Below are 25,909 nucleotides of genomic sequence, written 5' to 3' on the forward strand. Positions count from 1 at the left end.
CCTCTAGCAACACTTTGGATAGTCTCATTGGTTTCTGTTGCAGTAAGTCACCAGTGCCAAGACATATGAGACTGCTGGTTTTCACAGCATCTATCACTGTTCTGAACAAAGCTTACTGTAAGTACTCAATTTTGTAAGGCAGCCTTTCCGGTAAAATCTTTCTTTCCTTATATTCACAACTGTGTATGATGCGTGACTAGTGGATTGCTTAAGAATCAAGATAAGTTATATATTACTAGATTGATTGTCATAAACAACTATGGCTTTCATTTTTATGTTTTAGTCATAAATTACTTCATGTGCTGTTTTCTTGACTTATCAGTCACTGCAAACATGAAAGCAGCTGTTTTGTAGGTAAGGGAGATTTGGAAACCAAAACAAAAATCAGTGGCAAAACATACTAAGACTAAAGATATAATGGGGCAATGACTGTTAATGCTGATGGTTGGGATAGATCCCTGGGCCTTATCATTACTCTCTCAAGTTCCCGGAACATGAAGGAAGACATATAAAAAAACGAGGTAATAGTTCTCTGAAGCAAAAAGGAATAGAAGCCTAAAATGCTACTTGTCGTTGTGCATATGCCTAAGAAAAACTCTAGGTTCTTCAGTGTTCATAGTATTTGATTCTCCTCTCATGTCTTCTGGCTCATTTCTCATGTTGAGTTTCTGGGTAAAGTTCTGGCTAAAGTTAATGTTGTTGTTCTGGGATGGTATTTCTGGATTAAAGAAAAGGGGTTTTGTTGTGTCAGGGTGGATCAAAGTATAAGATTCATTGGCCATAGGAGACAGTCGTGCTGGAGGTTATCGCTTTTGGAAGAAAATTAAGCCTGATTTAGGAGCAGAGTTTCTATGATTATTGCAGTATAAATACAGTCTAAGAAGGACCCTGATGGTGGTGACATCACTAAAACAGAATACAACTGCCTGTCCTTCATCCATCAAGTAAGCTGTCGGTAAGCTGGTTGGGCTTTGAGGACAAATTGTGTAAGGATTTTGAAAATTTTGCCTTAAACAGAAATTGGTGCGTCTGCAGGAGCTGTTACATGTACTCGTGAGGTTCTACAAATGGTTTAGCAGATACATGGAATATTGTTTGTGATCTTATTTCCAGAAGGTCTTTTGTCACATAGCGCCAGACAAGAAGGTTCTTCAGCCCTCACAGAAAAATAAATTCCTAAAGCACATTTCTGGGTGAGTAAGAGAAGGGCAAATTCCTCACTGAAGACATAAATTAATAATTTTTTTTTCTATTTATCATGTACTTAATTTATAGTTAAAGCATGCAGTGCAAGCTCGCTCTATATAAACTAAAATAAACTGCTCAAAGCAGTTCTTGGATACGGAAGTTTTTGCCTGTTCCTGGAAACTTTAGTGTAGGCAGAACGTGTTTCACACAGATTTCTGTTCCCTGCTTGTAGAAGGCAGGCATTTGAGGAACTGGGTATCACTCACACTGAAAGTGGAAATGAAAAAACCGCATGAGAACAGGGCCAGAGGAACTCAATGTTGTGGCCCTTAGTAAGAGGGAACCTTCTTCCTAGGAGGACTGAAGGACCTCTTGTGTGGCTGGGTATTACCAAATTTTTGTACTTGGAAAATGACTTCTTCTGTGAAAAATGAACCAAGGCAAAAGAAAAAATTTTGAGTTAGAACATTGGTATCTTTTACACTGACAGCCTGCACTGGAATTTAAATACAGCTGCTATTTAGACAAGCTGGAATTGAGTGTCGAGTTTAGTAGCAATTCCTCAAATTGTTCAATCCTCCAGAGTTGCAAAGGTGAGAGTTGCAAAAAACCCCAATGTGCATCTTCGCTGCGATGTTCCTTGGCTACAGCTTGTTCCCTTGTGCTGTTTGCATCACATGCTAAAACAGTGCTGGCCAACTCTTTTTCTCAGTGCCCCATTTGCCAAAGATGGGGAGTTTGGAAATAACCATTACTGCTTCCCCCACCCCCCTCGAAAACAACCAAAACTATTTATTCGTGTTTAGTAAGTAAAAGGATTCATCCTGCGTGCCTCGATGCTAAGGGACTGCTCTTGCGCCGAGCAGCCAAAGGATTAAGGAAGCTCCAAAGGGCTCCGCACCCAGCACCGGAACATGCGCTTCTTCCAGTTTCCTTAAGGTCGTATCTGAGATGGGCAGAGGAGTGCAATAGTGCATGTGGCTGCAGACTTGCTCTTGAAACAGAAGAGGATTCAGCTCAGAAGTAGGGAGCTGCAGCACGTTTCTCTTTCCCTTGCTTCTGGCTGTTTTTTGAGACCACTTGCAACCTGGAAATAAGGTTGATGATACGCAGAGTTAAACAGATGATATACCAGCGAAAGAGGGTAGGTATGGATTCTTGGCGGGGCAAAAGGGCCGTTGTCTCCTAAAGGAGGTGCTGTGGCAATAGCAGCAGCTCAAACTCGTGTCACTGTCATAGCTCTTCCTGCTCCCAGGTAGAGGTGTTGAGGCAGTAGGGTATTAAGACGTGTTGTCTCCCCTGTCTCCATGTCAGAGTACACCTGGTGCCACGCACTTTGGGCAAACACCACACACAAGGCTTTTAGTTTTGTTATTATTTGTTATTACTGACTTGAAGACTGCCCTGTCAGACCTGTATTTCTTCTATAGTGGCAACTTCTTTTTCAATGAGGAATCCCAGCTCATTTCAGGTGGCAGGCAAAGGTGCAATGTGTGGTAGGTCAGCTTGGGGTGAGCTGAACAACTCAACCCTGCCAGCAAGCAGCCCGTGAGTGTTAGAGACATCTGGTGCCAGTGGTCTTAAGAGACCTCTAACCATACCCCATAGTATGTGCCCATCTAATCCCACCCATGGTAAATTCTGGAGCCTTTCCATTATAGACGTGTGCTGACCATGGACTGAGCAGAGAAGATGCTTAGCCCTGTTTAGGAGGGGCAAGGAGGTGATCGTGCTGTCTCTCCCGGCCGTGCCAGGAGCGCTAGGATGTAGAGCAGAGCAGGCCCTGCCGTTGCCTTGCAGCGAGCCTTGCTCCAGCCACTTTCTGACTATGGTTCTCACTCTCTTAGAAATTATTTTGACAGGAAGCATTTCTGAGCAACTGCAAAAGGGAAAGCCTGTTTCTGCATCGCAGACTTAAAAATAACAAAGAAGCAATTCTTTGATTGTCATTATGAAAGCAGACTTACAATCACTTCCTCGTTTTGTCCAGGTCTGTTTATATGGGCGTTAGGAGCAAAGAGACAAGAATGACTCCCTCTGCAGCTACTTCTTAGTAGCAGGTTGCAGAGCGGGATTTTGGCCTGTCTCCTGACTGTTCCCTGGTTTGAGATGAGGCTCCCCACTTTTCTGTCTACTGAGAGGTGCTGTTCACCCTTCAGTACCGTGCAGCCCTTTCATCTCAGCCACCTACACTGACCCAGCCGTAGGTTTTGGCCTTCAGTTCCCAAACCAGCTCCACGGGGTTCTCCTCCTGCACTATCAATTCTGCCACATACCCAGAATGTCACACCTCTTCATTTTTGAGACAAAAACTGATTTGCCACAGGCAAAATCCCAGCTTCCAGGTCAAGCTATATGACAGCAGGTTTGCATGCACTAAAAGCTCTTCTTCAGTACTGCCTGCACATCCTATGGTATATAATTTCATTAGTTCAACACTTTTATAGCCCTGCAGATCTCTGCTCCCCACCTTCATTTCTAGTAACCCCATCTAGCTCTGCCATGCAGGGTAGGGGGATGGCATCCCTCCTAAAGACTGTCACAGCAGCTTATTTTGGGCTGCTTATAGATGAGTAGCACTGCGACCCAGGAGCCAGAGCCTCAGACTGCTAGGCAAGGAAATCTTTAACGTGTGGGAGTGATGTTGCACAAGTGGTGTTGATGCATTTCTCAGAGAGCAACGTGTTTTCAGAGGAATGTGGAAGGCGTTATCCTTGAGGAAATGAAAGAAGAAGGATCTCCAATGGAGGCTATGCAGCTGGGCCGGGACGGATTTGTTCCAAAGTCAATTTTGTTATAACAACTCCCTGATAGCTCACTATTACTTGTTTCTAGAGAGCTGCTGGTTAACCTACAGCCTTTCTTCTCTGCTGAACGTGGTATGAGCTGCTCAGAATGAGCAGAGAAGTCTTTGTTCTTTTTCCTAGCAGTGTTTCCTGACTACTTCAAACACAATCATGGGTGTGCAAACCAAATACTGATGTGAGAAAGATTTATTTCTGAGTAGGCAGTCATGCCCAACAGGATTTCTTATGCCAGTGCAAGACCTTAAGTTCTGCTTGGAAAATTAACTCTTTCTGAATGGTTAATTATGTTTTTTTCTGGCTCTCTCTTATTATGTATTTGTTTGAACTCATCAGGAAGCTGCCGGTGCAGAAGCATGCACCAACTTAGAACTCCCAACAGAGCTGGCTGAAGGCACAGCACCTCTCGTCCCTTGCTGTCATTCATATTTGCTTCTCATCTCTAATTTGTGGAGTATTGGTTACTTTGTTGGTTTATTCTCACAGTTACATTTAAAAAAATCTCCTGGTTTATGGTTAGTTAGTTCTCAAAATGCTTGTTTCAATGTTATTATGGAGAAAGCTTCTTGGTGTACTTTGTTTTGCTGATTGGGATTGCATGATTTAAAGATGCTGGATGGACAGTCTTCATGTACGAGTGCATCACCCTCTTATTCCTTTTTTCCTGTCTATGACACAGTTCCTCAGAAGACTGCATATAAACCTGAATAGAAAAATTTTTGAAGCCTACAAGGGTAGCACAATTGTATCCCTTGCTGGAGTTAACTGTGGAGGACATTGTCATACTTCTCCTTATTTCTCTTTGGAAAGACTTTGGCAGCAAAGGCATAGGGATTATACCAGAGTCAGCGTCTTTCCACTTTTCCAAAACACAGCAAATCTTATTTCCTGGTCTGTTCACAGCTTTTGAATAGTCTATTGCATATTCAATGATATATTTAGCCATCCACCTCTGAGCAATTTGAATACTGAATACTCCTTTTCCCCTCAAAAAAAATCCCACCTATGAACTCACACTTTTCGCCCACCTTTAAAATGCCATAGAAAGAAGAACATGTTTTGCCAAGTATCTTGGCGCATAGTGTAAAGCATCATAAATGGGCTCGGTGAAAACGCTTGTCATGTCAGAAAGGGAAAGGTTTTATGGAAAAACTGAATTGAGCCTGTGCAGACACAAAAATGTGACAGGAAAACTATGAAAATCAGTCACATGAGAGGAAGTCTGGGCAAGGTACTTGTCCTGAAATTTGAGAGCAGGTAGGTGAAAGGGAACATGGAAAGGAAATCTTGCAGCTGCCATGATAATGCTGATTTGAGAATGCTCTGTGCTGAGCCCCCACCAGCTGGGATCTTCCTGTGCTTTTCCATGTGCCTAATTACTGGAGGATGTGGTCCCAGCTGCAGCCTCCGACCAGACAGTGCAGGGGTGGAGAACGGTCCCTCTCCTCACCCGCATTTTCATTGGGAATAGGATAATCCCTGCTGAGCACACAGGAAAAAAGAAAACCCAAACAAACAACAACAAAAAAACACCTAAAAAACCCACCACCACAACATAACAACAATTAAAAAAAAAAAACCTACACAAAACCAAACTAAAAAACCCAACCCACCAACCATAAATACGAAGACAGGCAACAAATGGCTGTGGCTAACTTCAGATAGTGTTTCTTTAATCCCATTTTCATTTAGTATGTGTGGATTTGGCAGTCTGGACTATTTGTAATAGCACAAACCTTTGCTTTTAACATAAGCTCCCTGTGGAGTCACAGACTATGCTGAGAGCCAGGGTACAGGCTGTAATGACGAAAACTGCAGCCCCAGGAGCTACAGAGTGGCTGCATCACCTTGTGTGTCATTCCTGGAAACTGACGCATACACCTCTTGACTTGCTGATGTTGTAAGGGGCTGAAAGAGTTTATGTCTCAAACATTGGCGTGATGTGGGATGTAGCAACCTGCAGGTGGGAAATCGATGGACATGGGGCATGGGGGGGCGCATCGGAGGACACGCAGTCCCAGGTTCTGCTGGGCCTCACATAGCAACCTGCTGAGGTCACGCAAAGTTTATTTGAGGAAGGGGCTTATGACTGCCCGAAAGACCCCTCGCAACGGTGCCTGCGCAGAAATCACAAAACGTCTGGAACAAGCACCACATAAGCTCAGAGGGGGCGTAACTGAAGGAGGGGCGTAGACTATTAAAGACACTGCAACAAAGAGACCTGTGCGCACCCACCACCGGAGGATTGTCACGTCTGTCGTCATCAGCACTGGATCCAGGGGTGGTGATACCTCCCTATCTTTTGCTATCGCTGTCCCTCTTTTTTCCCCTCTCTCCCCCCTCCTTTTCCTCCTCTTATTTTACAAATATTCTTAAGAAGCCTCACCATCAATGTTTTTCCATGCTTTCAAGTTGTCTTTTCAAGTTCAAGTTGCTTCTGCATCGAAATAAAATGTTTAGTTGATCGTTTGGTGTCATTTCACTTCAATTTAGTCCGAGGGGATCATTAGAACCTTGGTCACTCTCCCTCCTTCTCGCAGGTTGAGACACAACGGATGTCAATATTTAACTTCTCCAGAGGTCTAGAAGCCTTCTATGGAGGCTTCCTCCATAACCCCAGCCGTGCTGGAGGTCATCTTCCAGGCCAGTGCAGGCCCTACCTGAAGGAAGGGCACAAGATAAGGGAAATAAGAAAGGCGCTGTTTAAAGAAGACCCCACCAGCCCTATTAGTCCCTGCAGAGAAGATAAGCTGAAGCACAGCAGACCACAGAGTGGGTGAAATACGGCCGAACAGGTCCCTGAAGCTTTCATTCCATGGTCAGAGCTAGTAAATAACATTTTTCTCTATTAAAAGGGCAAATGTTAAAGTGGCCTATTGAAAAATGAATACCTGTAGCATTAATCTCAAAGTGCTTTGCCAAGGCCAATGGGCATTATTTTACCTGAGTTGTAAAGAGCCTGGGAATTAGAGAGGTTTCTTTGATTTACCAAAGGCTGTGCAGACTCTCTGCCCGCCCTCCGGTCCCGACCCCTCCTGCCAGGTGTGGCCATCACATATGGGCACAAATTCAGTCAAACAGGAGAAGGGCTGCTGAAGCATGCGTGTTTTGTCAGAGTATCTTTCGACGCTGATCCCTGCCAGGGAATAAGCCAAGCCCAGCTCAGCGCTGCAGGCTCTCCTGCGCTGGGACCCCTTGCATGGCAAGTTAGTGGCAGAGCCAGGAGCAGATCTCAAATCCGGTCCATTCACATCACTGTTGCAATACACAGAGAGACAAATTTACGGCCCGGGTACCCATAAGCAGGTTCCTGCGAGGTTTTTCTGGGGGATATGGTTTTCCCATGCATTCCAGCTGCCGAGTCCCATGCAGCAACATTGTTTGCATTGCTGAGCGACATGGACTGCTGTTGCCCGGCCTCCTTAGAAGTGAAAGTGAAAATCCACTTTTTAATTGAGAAGACAGCAGTGGGCTTGTTTTTCCTCTGGGATCCAAGTGGCTTCTGCATCTTTTGTGCAGGGCTCTGGAAGAGCAGCTGAAGGAAGAGGGAGCTGGAAGGGCTGCTCGGGGGCATGGAGAAGGGAAGAGGCACAAAGGCTTCCTTGGATGCAAACAACTTCTGAGGTACTCACACTGCCTTCTTTTTTAAGGGGTTCTGTCTTACAGCCAGCCTTTTCTCTTACAAATCATTGCTGCTTCCTTTTTTTCAAGTAGTAGAATAAGGCACTAAAAAAGTCTGTGGCAGAAGCGAAACAATTAGCGTTTCGTGTTTTCTCTGTAAGGAAGACCGTGTGTTATTGTGTGCATGATCTTGCTAAATAAATAACACCGCTTTTTACAGCCTTGACTGCCAACTTCCATGCAGTTCTGCCCTGCTTTCACATTGCTTGTGTGAATGCAAAATCCCACACACTTTTATGTGTGGGTGACCACAGAAGTAATAGACTAAATCTATTAGAGCATTGTCATGTAATTCCGAAATATTTTTTTCCCACATCCAATTAATCCTTTTCCCCCCTCATAGCTCCTTAGCATGGTTTGCTAAGATCTCCCTTTCCAAAATTGCCATCCTGTCACATTTGCAAATAAAGGATAATTTGGCAGGATTTGGCAGAATTTTGCAGTAGAAATCTTTGCAACTCTCTTCCTTTTCAATGCGAAGCTGTGACCCAGGCTGCAGCTGGTTGTGCATGGCTTTCCCTGTGGCTGCTGCCCCACTCCCAGAAGGGATCTGTGGGGACCCTGGTGGCTCTGGGTTCAGAACAAAACAGAGAGAACCAAAGCAGAAAGTGTCCATCTGAAAGGATATTGGTTTTAAAATAAACTAAACCAGTGAAACAGTTCATTCTGCTTGCCTTAATGTGCAGCAAGCAGAAAATGAAATGTTAGCAGCGTTTTCTAATGATTACTGGGGAACATTTTTTTTAAGATTAGATGCTGGGAAGCCGAATACTTCATTTTCAGGATTTTTGCAGAGATTTCTCAGCTCAAGCACAGCGTCCTGCTGATTGCTTTCTGCACTGACTTGTTGGAACTGTGGGAACAAACTGCACACATAGGCTTGCTCTGGAAATAGCTGGTTAATCTCTTCCTGGGGTTTTAGTTTGGGTTTGGCTTTTTTTTTTTTAATTGCAAAAGCTTATTGAGAGGGGTATTCAGCAGATCAGTAAAGTGAAACTGGTACCGAAAGTAATGCAAAAACCAGCTTTATGTAACTACTACTCCTTTTCCCAGAAAACAGAATGTGTAAGATCTTCTGAAGTTGGTTTGTTGGTTTTTTTTTTGGTTACTTCCTTCAATAGTATTATTTTCTTTACAGTGTTTGAAACTTAAGTGCTCTCCATGGGATACTGAGGGTACCAGATAAAACTTTTCTGAAAATATTTTGCATTGTTCCACCAAGACAGTTCTGCCTGACCATATAAGCCATATAGCAAAATGCTCACAAAGCTATAGATGCCCCGGTGGTGTGGCTGGAAGAGAGAAGGGGCAGGGAAATGCAGTGGTCACAGCTGGAGACTGGCACTGGATCTTGTGGGTCCATGACTGCTCTTCACAGTTGGTTGGAGAGGGAAGTGCATCTAAACCCCAGGGCAGCAGCCCTGCTCTGCCACCTCCTCTGGCCGGGACCGGGGTGACCCCCGCCGCAGCTCTGTGCTGCTCACCAGGGCAGCCTCGCTGAAGTGGCGGCCCCAGCGGAGCTGTGCCGGAGGCAGAGGTTGCTAAGCCTGAGGGTGCACGCGGGAAAGGCGGTGAGCTGGTTGAACTTGTGCCGGAGTAAGAAAATGGAGGTGTCTAAACAGAATAATCCACGTCGTTGGCTTTTAACTTTGAGAGAGGACCTGTCCTCTGGTGGAAATGATACTATTGCATTAATGACTGACTTTCTTGCCTTGGTAAATATTGGAGTTGTTTATTGTGCTGTGTTTGCTATGAAGTTACGGGAGAAGGAGAAGCAGGAGAGTTTCAGGTAGTGATTTTTACTCAAATAGATCCTTTCAGAAACAATACCAAAAGACCTTGTTAGGGCTCTACAACTTTCTCTTTCTGGTTAAATCTAATTTCTCCTCCCAGTAAACTCAGGTTGGCTTGTTCATGGGTTCATTGCTTCTGACCTGGGGAAAGCTCACCAGCTGGGTGTAAATGGTTGGGTTTGGTGAAGCAGCGCCAGATACTTGTGGTTGTTACTTTACTCATCAATTGCTTGCAGCTGATCCATTTTTAGGATCTGGCATTGCCGCATTACAGCTGTGCAGACAACTTCAGTGGCTCACAAAAGTGAAGGTTTGTATTGCCTTGAAAAAAAGGCAAGCAGGCAAAAAACTTGACAAAAAATACTTTCTAACCAAAGAGCATGTTTCATTTTAGACTTGAGTGTGTTATTGCTAAAGTTGTGGTTTAGCCCCAGTCAGCAACGAAGCACCACACAGCCGCTCGCTCACTCCCCACACCCCGGTGGGATGGGGAGAGAATCGGAAGCGCAAAAGTGAGAAAACTCGTGGGTTGAGATAAGATTGAAATTATTAATATTAATATTAGTAGTACTATTAGTATTAAAAATTAAAATAACAAGGGAGAGGCAAAAGTGGGGGGGGAAACAGCAAACAAACAAACAAAAAACCCACAAGTGATGCAACCGCTCACCAGTTGCCGCCGGTCCCCGAGCTGCAGTCGCTGCTTCCCCCGGCCAACTCCCCCCGTTAATATACTGAGCGTGACATTGTATGATATGGAATATCCCTTTGGCCAGTTTGGATCAGTTCTCTTGGCTGTGCCCCCTCCCCTCCCGGCTTCTCATGCACCCAGCAGAGCATGAGAGGCTGGAAAAGTCCTTGACTAGTATGAGCACTGCTTAGCAAGAACTAAAGCCTTAGGGAGTTATCATCAACATTATTCTCATACTAAATACAAAACACAGACTGTACCAGCTACAGTGAAGAACAATAACTCTATCCCAGCCAAAACCATTACATAAGTTTAAAACTGATGGCAGGATGTAGCCAAGACAGCTGAAGACTCTCAGGCACGGGCCAGAGAAGAGGCTTGTGAGACAGACCAGTGGGAGGGGGCAGCGATTTGGTGGACAGCGTCCTGGCTTTTGAAAAATGAAGTGAAGGAGAGTAGGAGGGAATGTCACCAGAGAGAAGAGGAAGGGAGATGTTGTTTGAGCAGAATGAGAGGAGGGGCAAGGATGAGGCAAGACAACCACAAAAGAGAAGACAGAATGAACAAGAACAGAAGATACAGTCCTCAGGCTGAAAACTACTGGGGGCGGGAAAAACACTTATTGTGCTTGACCTCTGGGCAAATAGCGCTGCCAGATTTACTGCAGCTGGTCTGTGAGAACTGCATGAGGTTGATGAACATGCTCTGCGGAGGTAAAATACTCTGGAGGTATTTAAAAGATGTGTAGAAGTGGTGCTTAGGGACATGGGCTAGTGGTGGACTGGCACAGTTGGGTTCACAGTTGGACGCAATGATCTTAAGGGTCTTTTCCAACCTACAAGATTCTATGACTCAGTGATTCTGAGGTTGATGACAGTCCCTTGACACGTTGTTAACTGGTGCTTTGCAAAGCAGGAAACAGGTTAAAGCGAGTAATGTGTGAAATGGTACCGACTCATCTGGTTTTGAAAAGAAAAAACCTCACCGACAATCAAAAAGATAGGAGTTCTTTATAGATGCATGGAAAGAGGATAAGAAAAGATGCTGAGCTCATCGGATGCTCTGAGCATGGTTAATACCTGGTGGGGCAAGCAGAAATTCTTGCAAGATTGTATGGTGCGGAGGAGCAGTGTGCCTAAAACAGAAGAACATGTTCCTTGGGTGCTGTGAGGTGGGAGTGGGTGGATCGAACGTTTGTGGGTGTGCGTGGAGCAGCGCCAGGACCTCAGCTTGGTCCAGAATCTCTGGAATTAGGCCCCATGTGGAAGTGCTGAGATTTTGGGGCACTGCAGAGGAGCCCCAGATCTTATTCCACAGGACATTTTGCAGATGGTTTCAAAGAGCACCTCCAGGGCCTGTTGGCACCTGGAAAGGCTTGTTTTGCAGATTTTGGTCCTCTCACCTTGCCTGTTTCTGGGAATTGGGGTGGGATTCTCAGCAGGTCTGAACTAGCACAGATCATGGGACAGAAGCAATTATTAATGTCTGCTGAAGGTTTAGGAATTAATGCATAACTAATTCGGAAACTTCCTCAAGGTACCTCTCAGCTAGTGACATACCAAAAGAAGGTATTTCAATGAAAGCTTCTAATTCTAATTAAAAGCTCCTAGGCACAAAGCAGTTTGTGCTTTCCAGAGCGAGGCTGGTGAGGAAAGTTAGGTGATTTTTCCAGTTTTTTCTCCTTTGGAAAGTGAAACTTGTGTTTTGCTAAAACATATTTCACAAATTCATGATAGTCTCATTGAAATGATTGAGGATGAATTTCTGACTAAACCGAAGACATTTTTTGAAAAGGAATACTGAGGTTTTGCTTGTTTTGTTTGTTTGTTCATTTAATTTGAACAAATACTTCCTATCAGTTTTCTAAATGAAAAATAAAATTCAGTTTGACAATAAATACTTCATCTTAGGTCAAGCTAAACACACATTCAGTACAAAGCATCTTTCTTGTCTAATTTTTTTGTGTGTTTTGGAAGCGACAGCAAGTGAAGACGTAATTTGCTGTGCGTACTACTGAGTGATGTGTGCAGGGCCAGTGCCTCGAGGAGCCTGGAACACCTGGGCATGGAGCCGCCTGCCGCCAGGCTCAGGAGGGGTTTCCCTTCCCTGCAGAAAGACCGCGTGTCTTTGCCTGTGTTCCAGCAATCTGGGCTGGAGGAAGCTTTATACACTTAGCCTGGAAGCTGTTTTGTTTTCGACTGGAGAAAGAGAATAAGAAAGACAATGGGTGCTAAGCACTATATTTACTGTCCAAACAGGGAGATGAGGGAGGACGGAGCCTGGTGAGCCTGCCCTGGGATCGTGGAGAATTTAGGAGAGCATCCAACACTGCTGGAGCTGAGCACCCAGGGCAGCCTGATGGACTCTCTTCACTTCACTTGGTTATGTTTCCTCCTTCTGACCATTGCAGCTCCCTGTCCAAGTGAGTTTCCTTGTTTGAGCTCAGTGCTTTTCACTGCACATTAGTAGCTAAAAACTTTTATACTGTTATTAGAAAGCTCAGTTTTGTCCAGTTAAAACTAAGATCACAAAACCACTAAAGTGAGAACAGAAAAGAAGGTGAAGATTGTTTCATTTGACCTGTTGCTATCATGTAACTTTTTAGCTCTGTCTGAAGTCAGATGAGGTGAGTCCCCTCTCAAAGGACTGGCTCTTTATCAGGGCAATCTGACTAAAAAGCCCCTCTGTCAGCTCTCCGGCCCCAGCCCCGGCATACTGTAGCACTTCAGCCAGGCTCCTGGTGCGTATTGGCTTGGCTGTAAAACTGTCGCCTGCAGAAATGCTGAACCGAATCAGTGGCAGAGACCTGGGACGCTGCATACCACTGTATGTAGTCTGGCAGCTCAGCTGTGACTTTCATTTGTCCTGGGATCTGGAGGTCTGCTGGAGATACACCTAATAGGATTGTGCCAAAAAGTTTTGGAAGGAAAGAAAATAAGAATGGATGAGTCACCTGAGCCTCTCTGGGCAGAGGACCCCTTAGCTCAACAAATGCCTTTCAGTTCACTTCCCAAGCAGTCAGCTTCCTAGTTAAAACCCCAGTGGCAGCAGTGGGGGAATTAGGATTAATTTCTACCCCCAAAATTATTTTGGGGACAGGGCCCAGTACCGTATAAAAATTGCCCATTGGCAGATATGTCTCCTAAACCACGACTGGGTTTGTCCAGCAAAACTGATCCCATTCTCTAACACTAGAAGTCTGTAGAAACTGGTAGAAAATAATTTTTCTTTGTTTTCTCGTTTAGATATTGCCATGCCCAGTGGCAACCCTGACGAGCGAATGCGAGACTCTTCCTCTGGCAAAACAAATGTGACAGTCTACCACTGCAAAGGCTGTAAGAGCAATGTATGTGAATCATCAAATTACGAAGAGTTTGTAAAAATTGGTGAAACACAAAGTGAGGTATTTTCAAACGAAATACTTCAGTTGGTGACCAAAGAAACACACATCAAGATGTGTTTTCAGCAAGAAAATACTTCTGAAGGTTTTTATGCCATCTTCTGGGAGAAACCCATGGGAGCAGGAGACGCATGTAATTACCTGGATCTTACAGGTATGCTCTACTGAGAGCCTGGCTATCAACATATGGAGAACATATTCCTGGTTATGAAACCGAACTGTTATATATTTGGGCAGACAGTGAGGTTAATGAGTAAACTAACTTGTGAAAATGAGTTTCTTCTGTGAAAAAAAAGTCATTAAGTCATTCAGAAAAAATATATAACATTCTCTCAGGTCAAACACCGCTTAAAACTACACTAGTAGAGATTCAGATAAATTCATGGTACCCTGATTCATAAAGATTTTGTTGTTGTTGTTGTTTTGGCAACAGCAATTCTCATGGTCAAAATCTGTGCCAGTTTGCAATGTATGAATCCCATCTACTTCGGTCGGTACGCACTGAAATCCAGGTTTAGCCTAAAGAGCCATTCTGTGTTGCTCTTCTGCACAATTCAGTAAATAACCAAGATGTATCCTTCCAGCTTTTCTCAAATTCAGAGATAAAAATGCCAGACCAGTACCTGTAGCAAGTGGCTCCAAGAGGGCAAAACTTTATGGTGGATCAGGTTGGACAAGTGTAATTTAGTTAGCTCCACTCAAGACAATGATATTTCACCGGTTAACATCCAACCAAATGTATAGCTGGCTTTGCAATTGCACCTGTAGATGATTAACTGAAAGTGGCTTTCATCGCCTCCCTTGTTGGACTTGGCGCATCCTTTCTAATCTTGTTGCTGACAGAAGAAAATAAGAAAAAAATCCTACCCTACATATGCTTTTACTCAGCCTAAAAATTCCTCCTATATTTAATTTCTGATCACTGTAAACCATTTCTCTCCTGGATTTACGCTTACCACTGCAAAATATCTACATGCTGTTGCCACTGTGTAAAGCTCGGATGACACTGAAGCATCCATAGTGAAAACGGGAAATTGCTGTAGATGTAGATGCTTATATCTCTTGAGAGAGTAACAGGGGGATCTGCTGAGTGTAGGATGCGTAGGCAGGAAGGCGTTATCAAGATAATGGCCTTTACATTTCCCACCTCTTAGAAGAGGAGTAAGTTCTATAATGGCACAGTGGCACGCAGGCTGGGTGGAAGATGCACGCTGGGGTCTTTTAGATTTATACAGCCGCTAATCTTGCTTGTTCCTCTTCTTCGGTTCGTATGGGTAAGTGGAAGGTGCAAAATATTGTCATAATTATTATTTGACTAGAATTTAAATGCAGAAAGTTAATGATAAGCTTTTTACAAATGTTTTGGTGTTCTCAATTACATGTGAAAACTTTTTTGCCTTCTTCAAATGTGAAGATTTCCATTACTGGTTCATAGAACAGTTCATCAGCTTTAGTGAGAAGAAAATCTAAATGCTGACTGGTTGATTTGAACAGTTGGTGAATTAAATATAATTGTAGGAGTCTCCGATTTTTGGTGGTACATGAAGGATCCACTTTTTTAAACTATTAAACTCTTTTACCTGTTGAACCCTTGATTGAAGATGCTACAAATGATCCATATTTATAATTAAAACTTCTTCTATCTTTCAGTTTCCTCAGAAAACGTGGGGGGTAACATTCAAATCTGCTGTGAAGCAAAGACTGACATTTCGGTGCCCAACTCTCGCCTGAACTGCTACCCTGAAGCACCAGATGAGAAAACCAGACCATCAACAGCCTACACCACTGGAGACCTAGGTTAATCTCGTCACGTGTTTGTTTGCCCTTGGCTTTGAGAAAGTTTTGCCCGGACAGCTTGATGTGAACAGAGTTTTACATGGAGGCGGAGGGATGTACTCTGCAGTCATACCTTGGACCCACATATGCTGTAGCCATCCAAACCCAGAGACTTTCCCCTAGCCCGTGTAGGTGCCCAGTCCTGGAAATATATATCCATAGGTATAGGCTTCTGTAACTCTTGCTGTCTAGCTATAGATACAGGGATGCTGAGGGAAGGTGGTACATGATGGGTGTGCAACAAGCTTCCAAGAATTGCACTTACCAGTAAATGATAAATGAGACACTACCTCCAGACTAAGAGGACATTTGTCACTGTTATTTTTATGTCCAAATTTCATTCACTGTAGAAATCCCTGTTGTCTTCCTTAGGCTGTGGACAAACAACAAACAGGGAGTCTTTGCTTGAGACAAGTAATCACTATTCATTCTTTTCTGGGGAGAGCCCTTGGTAGGGGCATGGCTCTTCATTTTTTGCTGTGTCGTTTGGGGTTTTTCTTCAGTAATTTTTGAAAGTGTGCTGGATGATTCTAGTATTTCTCTTCCAAATTGGACAAATATTAAAATAACCTTTCTAGACATTTACATGTTTAAATTCCTGTGCACTGAGGTCTTTAAAAAATGGTCAAAACAGATTTCCAGAGTGGCCTTTGAATCCATCATTAATGATGTATTACCTAGCTGAATGTCTTGTGCTACCAGAGCCTTGTTTCCGAAACGCACGCTAGCCAGACGCCATGCAGAGTGATGCTGCCCTGAAAAACATTCTTCGAGCTTTTATTTTCCACTATTGCATATCTTGTTTTAGCAGAAAAACAATCCATTTTAAGGATATAAGGTCTCACACCTCTTGTTCTTGGTTCAGATGATAGATATTCAAAGGTATCTGTTGTGGTGGGTAGTCAATGATTAGCTTCAAATATTGATAGAATGGGGTTTGTTTTTATCGTTACAGGCATCTTCATTAAGATATCCTAAGCAGATGCTATGTGTTCTCTCGTTCATCAGTTCCCTCTCTCATGATCAGCTTTTGTGGCGTACATTACAGAAGCACCAATTCTTCCCAGCTGGTGCTTATGAGGCAGGCTCATTTCTTGGCACACCTGTTTGAATCACTTGGACTCTTTATTTTCTTCTACCCTGCAGGTGATCTTCCACTTCCAAACAGCAAAAAGAGCAGCATTGGCATCATCACCCCAGTAGTGATTGTTGGGGTTTGTGCAGCAGCACTGGCGATATGGTGGGTTCTACAGAAACAAAATGGTCAAGGTACAGTTGACAAAACGTTATGTTTCCTACGGGTAACGTGCCTTACGGGTTGCACCTACAGTGGAAAAAGCATACAGGCTTTTCTTTCTGGATCTCATTTCCGTAACATTGTTTATGAGATTGCTAAATGATATTCACTGTGAAGGAGAGGCTGGGCTAACAGCTGGTATGAACTCCACCTCTGCATTTGGTGCCATGGCATAGTCCCCAGTCAGCTGGTTTTATTATGAAAAATAAGCACAGAATAATTTCCTCACTCCCACAGTAATACAGCCAAGCAATCACACTGCTAAGCCTTACCTCGGCAGGAGCCCGTTCCTTGGAGTAGTCTCAGTCTGCAACATTGGTGTGCAGCTTCCCCTGCAGAGGCATATCCTGGCCCAGGAGACTGCTGAACATCCAGGCGTGGGCTGACAGTCCTTTAGGGGAATGGCTCCCACTCACAGCTCTGCCCACTAAAGAGCCAATTTCAATTTAAGAAAGAATATTTTCCTAAATATGGCCAAAGGGGGGATTTGTTTTGCAAAGTGATGTGCATGGAAAAGGCTGGGATAGGCTCTATGGAGTAAATAGGGCGTCACATGAACAAAATCTGGAAATACCTGCCTCCCTCAGTATCGCGCTCTGCTCTTCCCTCCTCCTTCACAACACGGAGACTACAGTATACTTAAAGTGAGATAACATTAAACCACCTCTTACTTCAGAAATAATTGTCCTACAACAGAGTAGAGAACTTGGGACACAACTGTGCTCTCGTATGGCGAAGTATCCCCCCGCCATATGTGGTGGGGGTTTGTGGACAAAACACAGGGCCTGTGGATCTGTTTGAGATGGAGACCAGCGAGTTACTCGGGAATGTCAGATAAATATAAATTGGGAAAAAACAACTGCAAGCCTGTTAGGTTTAATTCTTCTAAGAAAAGCCTTGCTTATGCTGGTACTTTTTTGCTTTTGTTTTCCCAGGACCTGTCTTAATGTTCCGTCAGATTTTTAATGGTAGGATTTGACTTTTTGGGGTGTAATTATGGTAAACAATGAACTCACATTTCTACAATGGCAGGAGGACATTCAGTGAAGGCGTAGATGTATTTACTAGAACCACGTTCAGTGGATGCCCATTTCCCCCCCGCATCAAGTCTAAGTCAACAGATTCCAGCCCCTCCGTGACTTTGCAGTGGTTCCAGTGCTCGTGCATTGAGTACTTCTATAGACACCCCTTGACGCTGACATACAGCTTCCACCCTATAGCCCGTAGCCAACTTGGCTCCAGGGTTTATGGGAGCTTGTTTAATGGCAGAAGCTGAGATGTCTCCTCTCAGTTACTAAACTAGTCCATCCTTTAGAAACAAATGTTGCCTGTTTCTCTCTAAGAGTCTAAGAATTACATTTCTAAGTCTGAATTTGTTTAAGGTTAACTTGTTGGTTAGAAGTTATTTAAAGCCTGAGATTTTTATCTTATGCTTCCTTTCTAGTAAATCAAGAGGAATAGCTGTCTTGACATGATTCATCTCATCTTAAAATGATTTTAAGATGAAATGGATTAATTACCTTGCAAAGGTGCCTAGTTCTCTAAAGGAAGCCACGGAGAACAAGCTGAGATGTTCACACGTCTACAGTTAGATAAAATGCAAGGCTAGCTGTGGAAAATATGAGTTGCACAAGTGCTTGCGAAACCCGGTAAACATGCTAGTTGCACTGCAGTTGTTATATTAAGACATATTAATATATATAGGTGTGATAGGTAAAAAAATTACCGCTAGCGGCTCTCCTGAGGTCCTGCCCCGTGGTGGAACACCCAGTGGTGTTTCAGGCCTGTCCTAGAGACCCTCTAAGGCAAAGGCTGACGGGCCACAGCAACCAGGGCAGCGTTTTAGCAGAGCTGCCATGAACTCACTGGGCAATGAAGGGGCAATCCTTTCCCCTGTCAGAGCAAAAGGGGGTCCAGTAGCAGATGGGACAGCGTAGCCACCCTGAGGACTTCGCGCTCCAGATTTCCAAGCCTAAATACAGGCAATCAGATTATAATTCTTACCGAAATCAACCTGTGCCTTTGGTGGCCTCACAGATGCTTCTTCCTTCAATTCTACAGCTGTTGGAAAAACCAAAAGGGTTCCTGACAAGGAAAACCTCACACCTTGAAAAATATCTACAAGTGAGAAAACCAGGAGTCTATGCCAGCAGCATACGCCTCAGTAACGGCACACAGCAGTCAGCTGAAAAAAACAGATGCTCATTTGATACATGATCTCATGGCAGTTTTCATAAATGTACCTTCACCAAATCCACCCATTCACTGAAGACTCTGATTGCCACAGTCATCCAGCTCCAGGTCTTCACAAGCAGCACAAGAAGCTCCCTGAGTCCCCCATCCTTTCCTGGTGCTTCGCTGAGGACAGCAGCACAGGTTTAAACCAGCTGAATTCTCACAATGCTTTTCATGACTGAAACAATCAGTTAATCTCAAATTCTTCAGAGGTCAGAGGACTGTATCTGTGATCAGGAAGGATGTGTTGAACCCTGAAACAGACGCGCTCTGCACGTCTTCCATTTTGTAACACAATAGCATGGCCATAGATTTTTATTTTTTTAACTCTCAGGTGGCCTTTTGTACAGGTGACTGGTTTGTTGAATTAAAGATGTTTGGCCTTTTGAACAGTCATTTGGATTTGCAACCACCTGCAGGTTGAGGCTATCTCCTCTGCATGCTTGTTCCTGTGCAAGGGTGGATGGGAGGGCTATAGACAGCTCCCTTAGAAAAGGCATTGGGTCATGGAGGCCATAGTCCCCTTCCAGGCTGAACAGAAGTATGATAGCAATCTCCCTGACAAATTAGCCCATAATGCTGGCAATTTCAGTGTGTGCTTTCAACAGTAACTCTAATGGATAGGAAAGCATACTGACATAGCCGCTCTGTTGCCTTAGCTGAAAAGACTACAATATTTCTACATCTGAAGATAGGTTTGGGTATCCTGCATGCAGACACTACGTGATGAATACTGCACCGTAGGGCTCTCCACTTGGTAGTTCAGAGGCAGTACTTCATCCTCAAATGATTTATCATTCATGCTTGATTTGAATAAAGCTGAAAAAGTTTGCATTAGACCTAATCTAGTATTAGGCTTTTAAGTAAAAATCAGCAGCAGCATAACTGGAAAAGCAGATCCATGGAACAGTTTGAATACTTGCTGACTCACTTCTACACAGTTTAATTACTCATAAACCTGTAGCTGAAACTTACAGCAGGAAAACACAAAAGATGTGGGATGTTGTGTGATTCTTGAAATTTGCTACAATCATATCTAAAGGGAAAAGTTCACAATGAAAGAGAGCCAAAAATATGTTATTAATTGATTTTAGAAATACAGAAAATCCTCTACGCTTAAATTTGACTCGTTTGGCACAGGAGACTAGTGCTGTTAGGGGTTGTTTGGGGTCTTTCTTCACACCCACCCCCCCAGCGGGGGCCTTATATTGCGCTAAGCTACCCTTTTAACTCACCTCTCAGCTTATTTATTGGATTTTGTCTTTTTAATTTTAATCTGGTGGAATATAGTCAAAACTTCATGAAGATACAGCAATTCCCAGCTATTAAAAGGCTTTTATGTAGTTACTAAGTCTATTATTTTGACTGAGCCAGTTGTGAACTCTGTTATATCATGATGAATATTATGTTTATACAATAAATCAAAGCTAAGGTTACCTGAAAAGACTCCAGACTGTGCAAGGATTTAGAAATAGAAGGAAAAATATTTTTCCTCTTTATACAGCGCCTTAGTACAAGTGCAGTTCCTGGGTTTTTTTTCACAAACAGGACTGCTGTAAACTCTCAGAAGAGTAGAGCTGTGCCTAAAACAAATTAGGAGGAGTTTTTTAGGGATAGAAGCCTTCTTTTTTGGAGGAAAGAACATATCTGCTGCTATAGGCTGGGAAAGGAGCACTCAAATCAGATCTTCTTCACCCCACTGTGGTACCATGGATGTTGCTTTTGGTTCTGTTTCCCTCTGCTGTAAGTCCTTGCTGTGGGTGCAGAGGAAGTGCCGTTGGGAGGCACGGGCCGGCAGGGGTGTTGTGGTTTAACCCCAGCTCACAACCAAGCTCCACACAACCACTCACTCACTCCCACTGGTGGGATGGGCAACAGAGTCGAAAGAATAAAAGTGAGAAAACTCGTGTGTTGAGATAGACAGTTTAATAAGTAAAGCAAAAGCCACAAAGGCAAGCAAAGCAAAACAGTTCATTCACTCACCATCAGCAGGTGGCTGTTCAGCCATCTCCAGGAAAGCAGGGCTCCATCACGTGTAACAGTGACTTGCAAAATGCCACAACTCCGAATGCCTCCCTTTCCTCCTTCTTCTCCTGAGCCAACGACAGACCATCACTGGGGTACCAGATACCGAATAGGCACATACTATAAGACAGAAAACAGACTGCTGTGGAGCACAGGGATGGCTTTGGAACAGGTGCTGACAGAACAAGAGGCACTGACACACGGATTAGGAAGGTCCTGAAAGGCCCATAGAGACCAAAGAAGTCTTGGGGATGCAATGAGCTCAAAAGGGAATTGAACAAAGTACAGACGTCCTTAGGGCACTAGGAATGGAGGTTCATCGAAGACGAGAGGACAGAAGAACCAACTGGGATAACAGACGCAGACTCAGGAAGGGTTCAGAGGGGAAAAGAGGGGTGCAAAGTGTCCTGCTGAGCTAAAACAGGGCTCTAGGGCATATGGAATGTCTCACGAGACCTCAGCCCAGGGAGCAGAGGAGTCCCAAGGAGGCCTGAGAGACCAAAGAAGCCTCAGCAATAATGAGGAACTCTGAAAGGGTGTTTCAACAAAGTACAGATGTCATCAGGGGGCTGGGGACTGAATGAAGGCATCCTAAACAGCAAAGAGTAAGATAACAGAACTCTGAAGTGGGAGGGCAAGGAAATAAAAAATCAAAAGGGAGCTAAGTGCTACAACAGTACAAAAACAGACTCAGAACAGATTGTTATAGAGAGTAGAATAATTATGAAGGGGCAGGGTAAGAAAAGAAGGCTTGGGGACACAAGGCTGAGGGCCTTGGAGTCTCAGGAGAGCATCTAGGCGAACTACAGATGACTGAGTGAGAGAGGAACTGAACTGAGACACACTCAGTGGCAGAGACAGATAAAGGAGTGCTTCATAGCAAAGAAAGATGGAACACAAGAGAGATGGAAACAGAGACGAAGTGCTACAAGGTGCTGTGGAGAATGAGGAAGGTCTCAGGAGGCATCATGTCTGTGAGGAGGCTTGCCTGCCTTACCATATGTCAGAATCTCGTTCTGTTCATTAGCAGCTGCTTCGTTGCTTTTGCTGCTGGCTGTAGTGCTGTACTGCGATCATCTGACTCTGCTTTGCCTCAGAACATTTTGGTAACAGCAATGGCTCATGTGTGGGTTACAGGATCCAATCCAGACAGGGCAGCAGTAACAAGAAGTATCAAAATGTGGTTTTTGAGAGAAGCACCTGCTTCACTAAAATCCTTTATTATTCCAGAGGCAACAGGTAATGCAGGCACCCTAGCAAATACCTTGAGGGAAACTGGGGCTGTAATTTCAGGACCATCTGGTCGGGTGGTGAATAAAGGAAAGCCGGCAAAACCAAAAGCAGTTACAGCACGAGGAAACAGATGTGGAATGATCTTGTACAAGCCGGTGTCCCACGATCAGAAATATATGGGATGATAACTAGTTGTAAGGGACTTTTAAGCAAGACTAAGGTAAGTGTTGCTGGTGCTACAGGGAAAAGAAGTTTGAGGCTGTTTTTATAGCCTACGGAGCTCACAATGGGGAATAATAAATTAACACATGAACTCCTCTATATGCCAGAATGTCCTTTACCATTATTTGGACAGGATTTACTCTGTCAATTAAATGTGCAATTAACCTTCTCTGAAGATTCTGTCCAGTTACATATTCCCCCAGAGAATGCACAAAGACCCCAGATGTACCTGCTAACTGAGAAGGATCCTGGAGAAGGAGGAAATACTCCAGAAAAAGTTATCAGATGCAGTAACACCCATGGTGTGGCCATCAGGAATGTCAGGGTGACCCGAGAATGTGACTCTGATAAAGACCAAACTAAAACCGGGAGTAATTAAGGGAACGTCAGTCACACAGGGCAATTAAACTCACAAGGGGCTCCAATAAATATGGAACAGAAGCTATGAAACTTCTGCAAGCAGTTCTTCAACCAAAGGAGGCTGCAATAATACACTGTAAAGCTCACCAAAGGGGAAATAGCGAAGTTGTGAAAGGTAATGGAAAAGCCGAGCTGAAGGAGCCAAAATTTGAAGGATCCTTAATTCCAGGATCTTGTTTAGAACTATCACCACCAAAATATGCTGAGAAAGAAAACCAATTAAGAGCAATTAGATTGCTCCAAAAATGATCAATGTTGGTAGGTGACCCCACTGAAACAATTACTGGTTCCTGAGGAAGTGATGGAAATGTTACTTACAAGGCTACACCAAGAAACGCAGACAGGAGCAGTTGCACTGGTATTAACTGCTAAGCGAAGCGGTTTTAGGCCCAAGATGCAAACTATAGCAGATATTGTAGTGAAAGAAGGTAATGTCTGTTGTGCTAATAACCCAAAAATCAGTAAGAAGGTTATGGGAGGACAGAAGACAAGGAATAACTCCTGGGGAATACTGGCAGATTGGCTTTTCGGAGTTGGAGAGATGTAATCAGTATAAATATCTATTGGTATTAATACACACTTTCTCTCGTTGGTCAGAGGCTTTCCCTTGTCATACCAACAAAGCTACAGAGTAATTAGGGTTTTATTCAAGGAAATTATATCTCGATTTGGTATTCCAGAAGGTATCTCCTCTGACAACGGGCCTCATTTTATTGCAGAAGTAGTACACATGCCCTGGAGGCCTCAATCTACTGGGAAAGTAGAAAGGCTGAATAGGACCTTCAAGAGGCAAGTTTCTAAACTTTGCCAGGAAGCACACCTTAAATGGATAGAAGCCTGACCTTTACCTCTTTTGTGAAATTAATAACCCCTAGGGTTAAGGAGGGGGTAAGCCCCTTTGAGATCCTATACTGGGAAGCATATCCCACAAACCTTTTAAACATCAAGGGAGACCAATTCCATATAAAAGCACAGGCTGCCATCAAACAATGTTTGATTTCTCTCTCGCAGACTTTGTCTTCACTGCACAGGTACATAAATCAAAGGGCTTCTCTTCCCTTGGACGCACCAGTCCACCCATTCCAGCCAGGAGACGCTGTCTACGTACAAATCTGGAAAGATGAACCTTTGAAATAGAAGTGGGAAGGACCCTATGCTGTATTACTTAAAGCTTATACTGCGGTTAAGGTAGAAGGAATTGATTCCTGGGTTTATTATACATGGCTAAAAAGGGCGCCAAGGCCCAATCAAGATAAATGGACCTCCACTCCAACTAGAAAGGTTAGACTTCAATTGACCAGAGACCCTTGAGATGAACTGTGCTTAGGAAACAGGACTTGTCTATATAGAGATTTAGTGCCTATTTTCCCCACAAGGATAGTTATAGAAACCCTCGGGAAACGTTAATCTAACTATGCCAAGATGATAGCTGTATATTCAGTATTTGTCTGTAAAGGAAATTTAATACTACAACTTATCCAGTCATTTGGGAGAATCCACAATAGCAGCAGCCTGACTGCATGATCACATGTCTTCCACTACCAAAATCCATTGCAAACTCCCCCTCCCAGATTGGGGAATCTTAGTTCTAGATTTAAATCGAACCTTTGAAAAACATAATAGCTAATAATTCAATAACAGTGGGTAAACTAATTGCATTCAGATTTTACAACATGGTCATGGAGTTTGTCCATATATAAATTTCTTATAAGGACCATTGTGTTCACATCCCAAACATTACTGAAAATCTAGATGATTAATTAAACTGAATAAAAAAAGTGGCAAAGTCAAGCCAAGACCTAAAGGCTTCAATAAAAATCTGATAGTTAAACAAAATATTACATAAGCTTGGATTCTCCCTTACTGGATAGTTGCAAAGCTTGTTACAAATATGACTGTATATTAGTTGGATGTATTATGAGTATGATATACTGCTTATGAAAAGGATTGAGACTTATGAGACTCATAAAAAAGGTCTCATAGTCTCAAAGGGGGAAAAAAAATTATATCCCAAAGAAAATGGAATTTTCCCCTAAGTAATAACAATGAACTATGCGATCCTTGCAAAACAGAATCTGGTAGTCAGAGAAGGGAGCTGAGACACAGGGAAGCATTTGTTTTGTGATTAGATCTTTGATGAACTGAGTGACTGCTGAAAGGGAACAGCCTGCCTCAGAAGACACTGAAAGGTGGGTGGTCAAGTCTAAAGTCAAGGGGGACAACTAATTGGAATGTTTATGCATGTTGGTAAGAACTAAAACCAAGTGTCCTTTAGGTGAACTATCTTCATAATAATACTAAAAATCATGCCCATAGGCCAGAAAACCTGGGTGAACAAACCCGCTTTTTGGGGAAACAGGAACAGATACAGAAAATGAAAATACAGTGAGGGAAAGCAGGATAGAGGAACAGAAAGAGAAAAATAAAATTAGGGAGAAGGACTGAGGAGCAGAAAGAAAGGTACAGGGAAAAGGACAGTGAGATGGATAAGTCAACAAAAAAGGGATGAGGAGCCCTGTGGGGACATGGCAGAAGAAAAACAGGGTCAGGGAGGAGGACAGAGGGAAAGAGAGAAAATGATGAGTGGGGAGCAGAACAGATGGCTCGAGAGAAAGAGATTGAGAGGAATAAGGGAGGGAGCAAGATAAAAAGACAGTGAACAAGGCAGAGAGACTGAGGAAAACAGAGACGCACAGATCAGGACAGAGAGGGAGAAAGGAAAAACAGTGCTGGACTGCAGGATGAGAAAAAAGACCAGGGTGCAGGACAGAGGGGAATAATGGGACAGCAAGCTGGGCAGGGGGATATAGTGAGAAAGATGGGACAGGCAGTGGTATAGAGATAGAATCATTGAATAATAGAATGTCCTCAGCTGGAAGGGACTGCCTCCCTGGGGAGCCTGTGCCAGGGCTCCACCACCCTCCGGGGGATAGAGCCTTTCCCTAACACCCAGCCTCACCCTCCCCTGGCACATCTCCCTGCCATCCCCTCGGGCCCTGGCGTTGGTCACCAGAAAGCAGAGATCTGCGCCTGCCCCTCCTCCTCCCCTTGGGAGGGAGCTGCAGAGCGCCATGAGGGCTGCCC

The 25,909-nt window shown here is 43.8% G+C and overlaps 1 protein-coding gene and 2 long non-coding RNA genes across 10 annotated transcripts in view; 2 read left to right on the top strand and 1 right to left on the bottom strand.

Annotated features, from left to right (window-relative positions):
• Positions 1 to 4,771, top strand: part of LOC142065163 (uncharacterized) — a 44,138-nt gene extending 39,367 nt beyond the window's left edge. For both annotated transcript variants that reach the window (XR_012663306.1, XR_012663307.1), the window contains 3 exons: positions 44 to 117; positions 1,114 to 1,193; positions 4,672 to 4,771. This is a non-coding gene — a long non-coding RNA (uncharacterized LOC142065163). The remainder of the gene's footprint in view (positions 1 to 43; positions 118 to 1,113; positions 1,194 to 4,671) is intronic.
• Positions 4,772 to 7,422: 2,651 nt separating this feature from the next.
• LOC142065161 (uncharacterized) lies at positions 7,423 to 19,315 on the top strand. 7 transcript variants are annotated; one of them, XM_075111053.1, is made up of 6 exons: positions 7,423 to 7,616; positions 12,416 to 12,579; positions 13,403 to 13,711; positions 15,208 to 15,354; positions 16,540 to 16,662; positions 18,752 to 19,315. In XM_075111053.1, exons 2-6 carry the CDS (start codon positions 12,516 to 12,518, stop codon positions 18,799 to 18,801), a joined length of 693 nt encoding a protein of 230 aa, XP_074967154.1. In that variant the 5' UTR covers positions 7,423 to 7,616; positions 12,416 to 12,515; the 3' UTR covers positions 18,802 to 19,315. The 7 variants fall into 7 exon arrangements, with proteins under 7 accessions (XP_074967154.1, XP_074967161.1, XP_074967159.1 ...); XM_075111060.1 differs by having other exon boundaries at positions 7,442 to 7,616; positions 16,540 to 16,633; XM_075111058.1 differs by lacking the exon at positions 18,752 to 19,315 and adding an exon at positions 18,135 to 18,745 and having other exon boundaries at positions 7,442 to 7,616.
• On the bottom strand, positions 13,693 to 18,875 carry LOC142065162 (uncharacterized). Its single transcript, XR_012663305.1, has 3 exons — positions 18,695 to 18,875; positions 14,531 to 17,117; positions 13,693 to 14,494 (listed from the first exon to the last, which is right to left on the bottom strand). It is a non-coding gene; the product is annotated as an uncharacterized LOC142065162 (long non-coding RNA).
• Positions 19,316 to 25,909: the final 6,594 nt, after the last annotated feature.

This window comes from Phalacrocorax aristotelis, chromosome 16 (genome assembly GCF_949628215.1).
Source record: "Phalacrocorax aristotelis chromosome 16, bGulAri2.1, whole genome shotgun sequence".
In the NCBI taxonomy this organism is placed as follows: Eukaryota; Metazoa; Chordata; class Aves; order Suliformes; family Phalacrocoracidae; genus Phalacrocorax; species Phalacrocorax aristotelis.

Excerpts from the sequence above, each read along its gene's own strand:
- LOC142065161 (XM_075111053.1), top strand. The coding sequence starts at position 12,516 with ATGGACTCTCTTCACTTCACTTGGTTATGTTTCCTCCTTCTGACCATT. Across the intron at positions 12,580-13,402 it reads CATTGCAGCTCCCTGTCCAA|ATATTGCCATGCCCAGTGGC; the intron begins GTGAGTTTCCTT and ends TTTCTCGTTTAG. Across the intron at positions 13,712-15,207 it reads TAATTACCTGGATCTTACAG|TTTCCTCAGAAAACGTGGGG; the intron begins GTATGCTCTACT and ends TCTATCTTTCAG.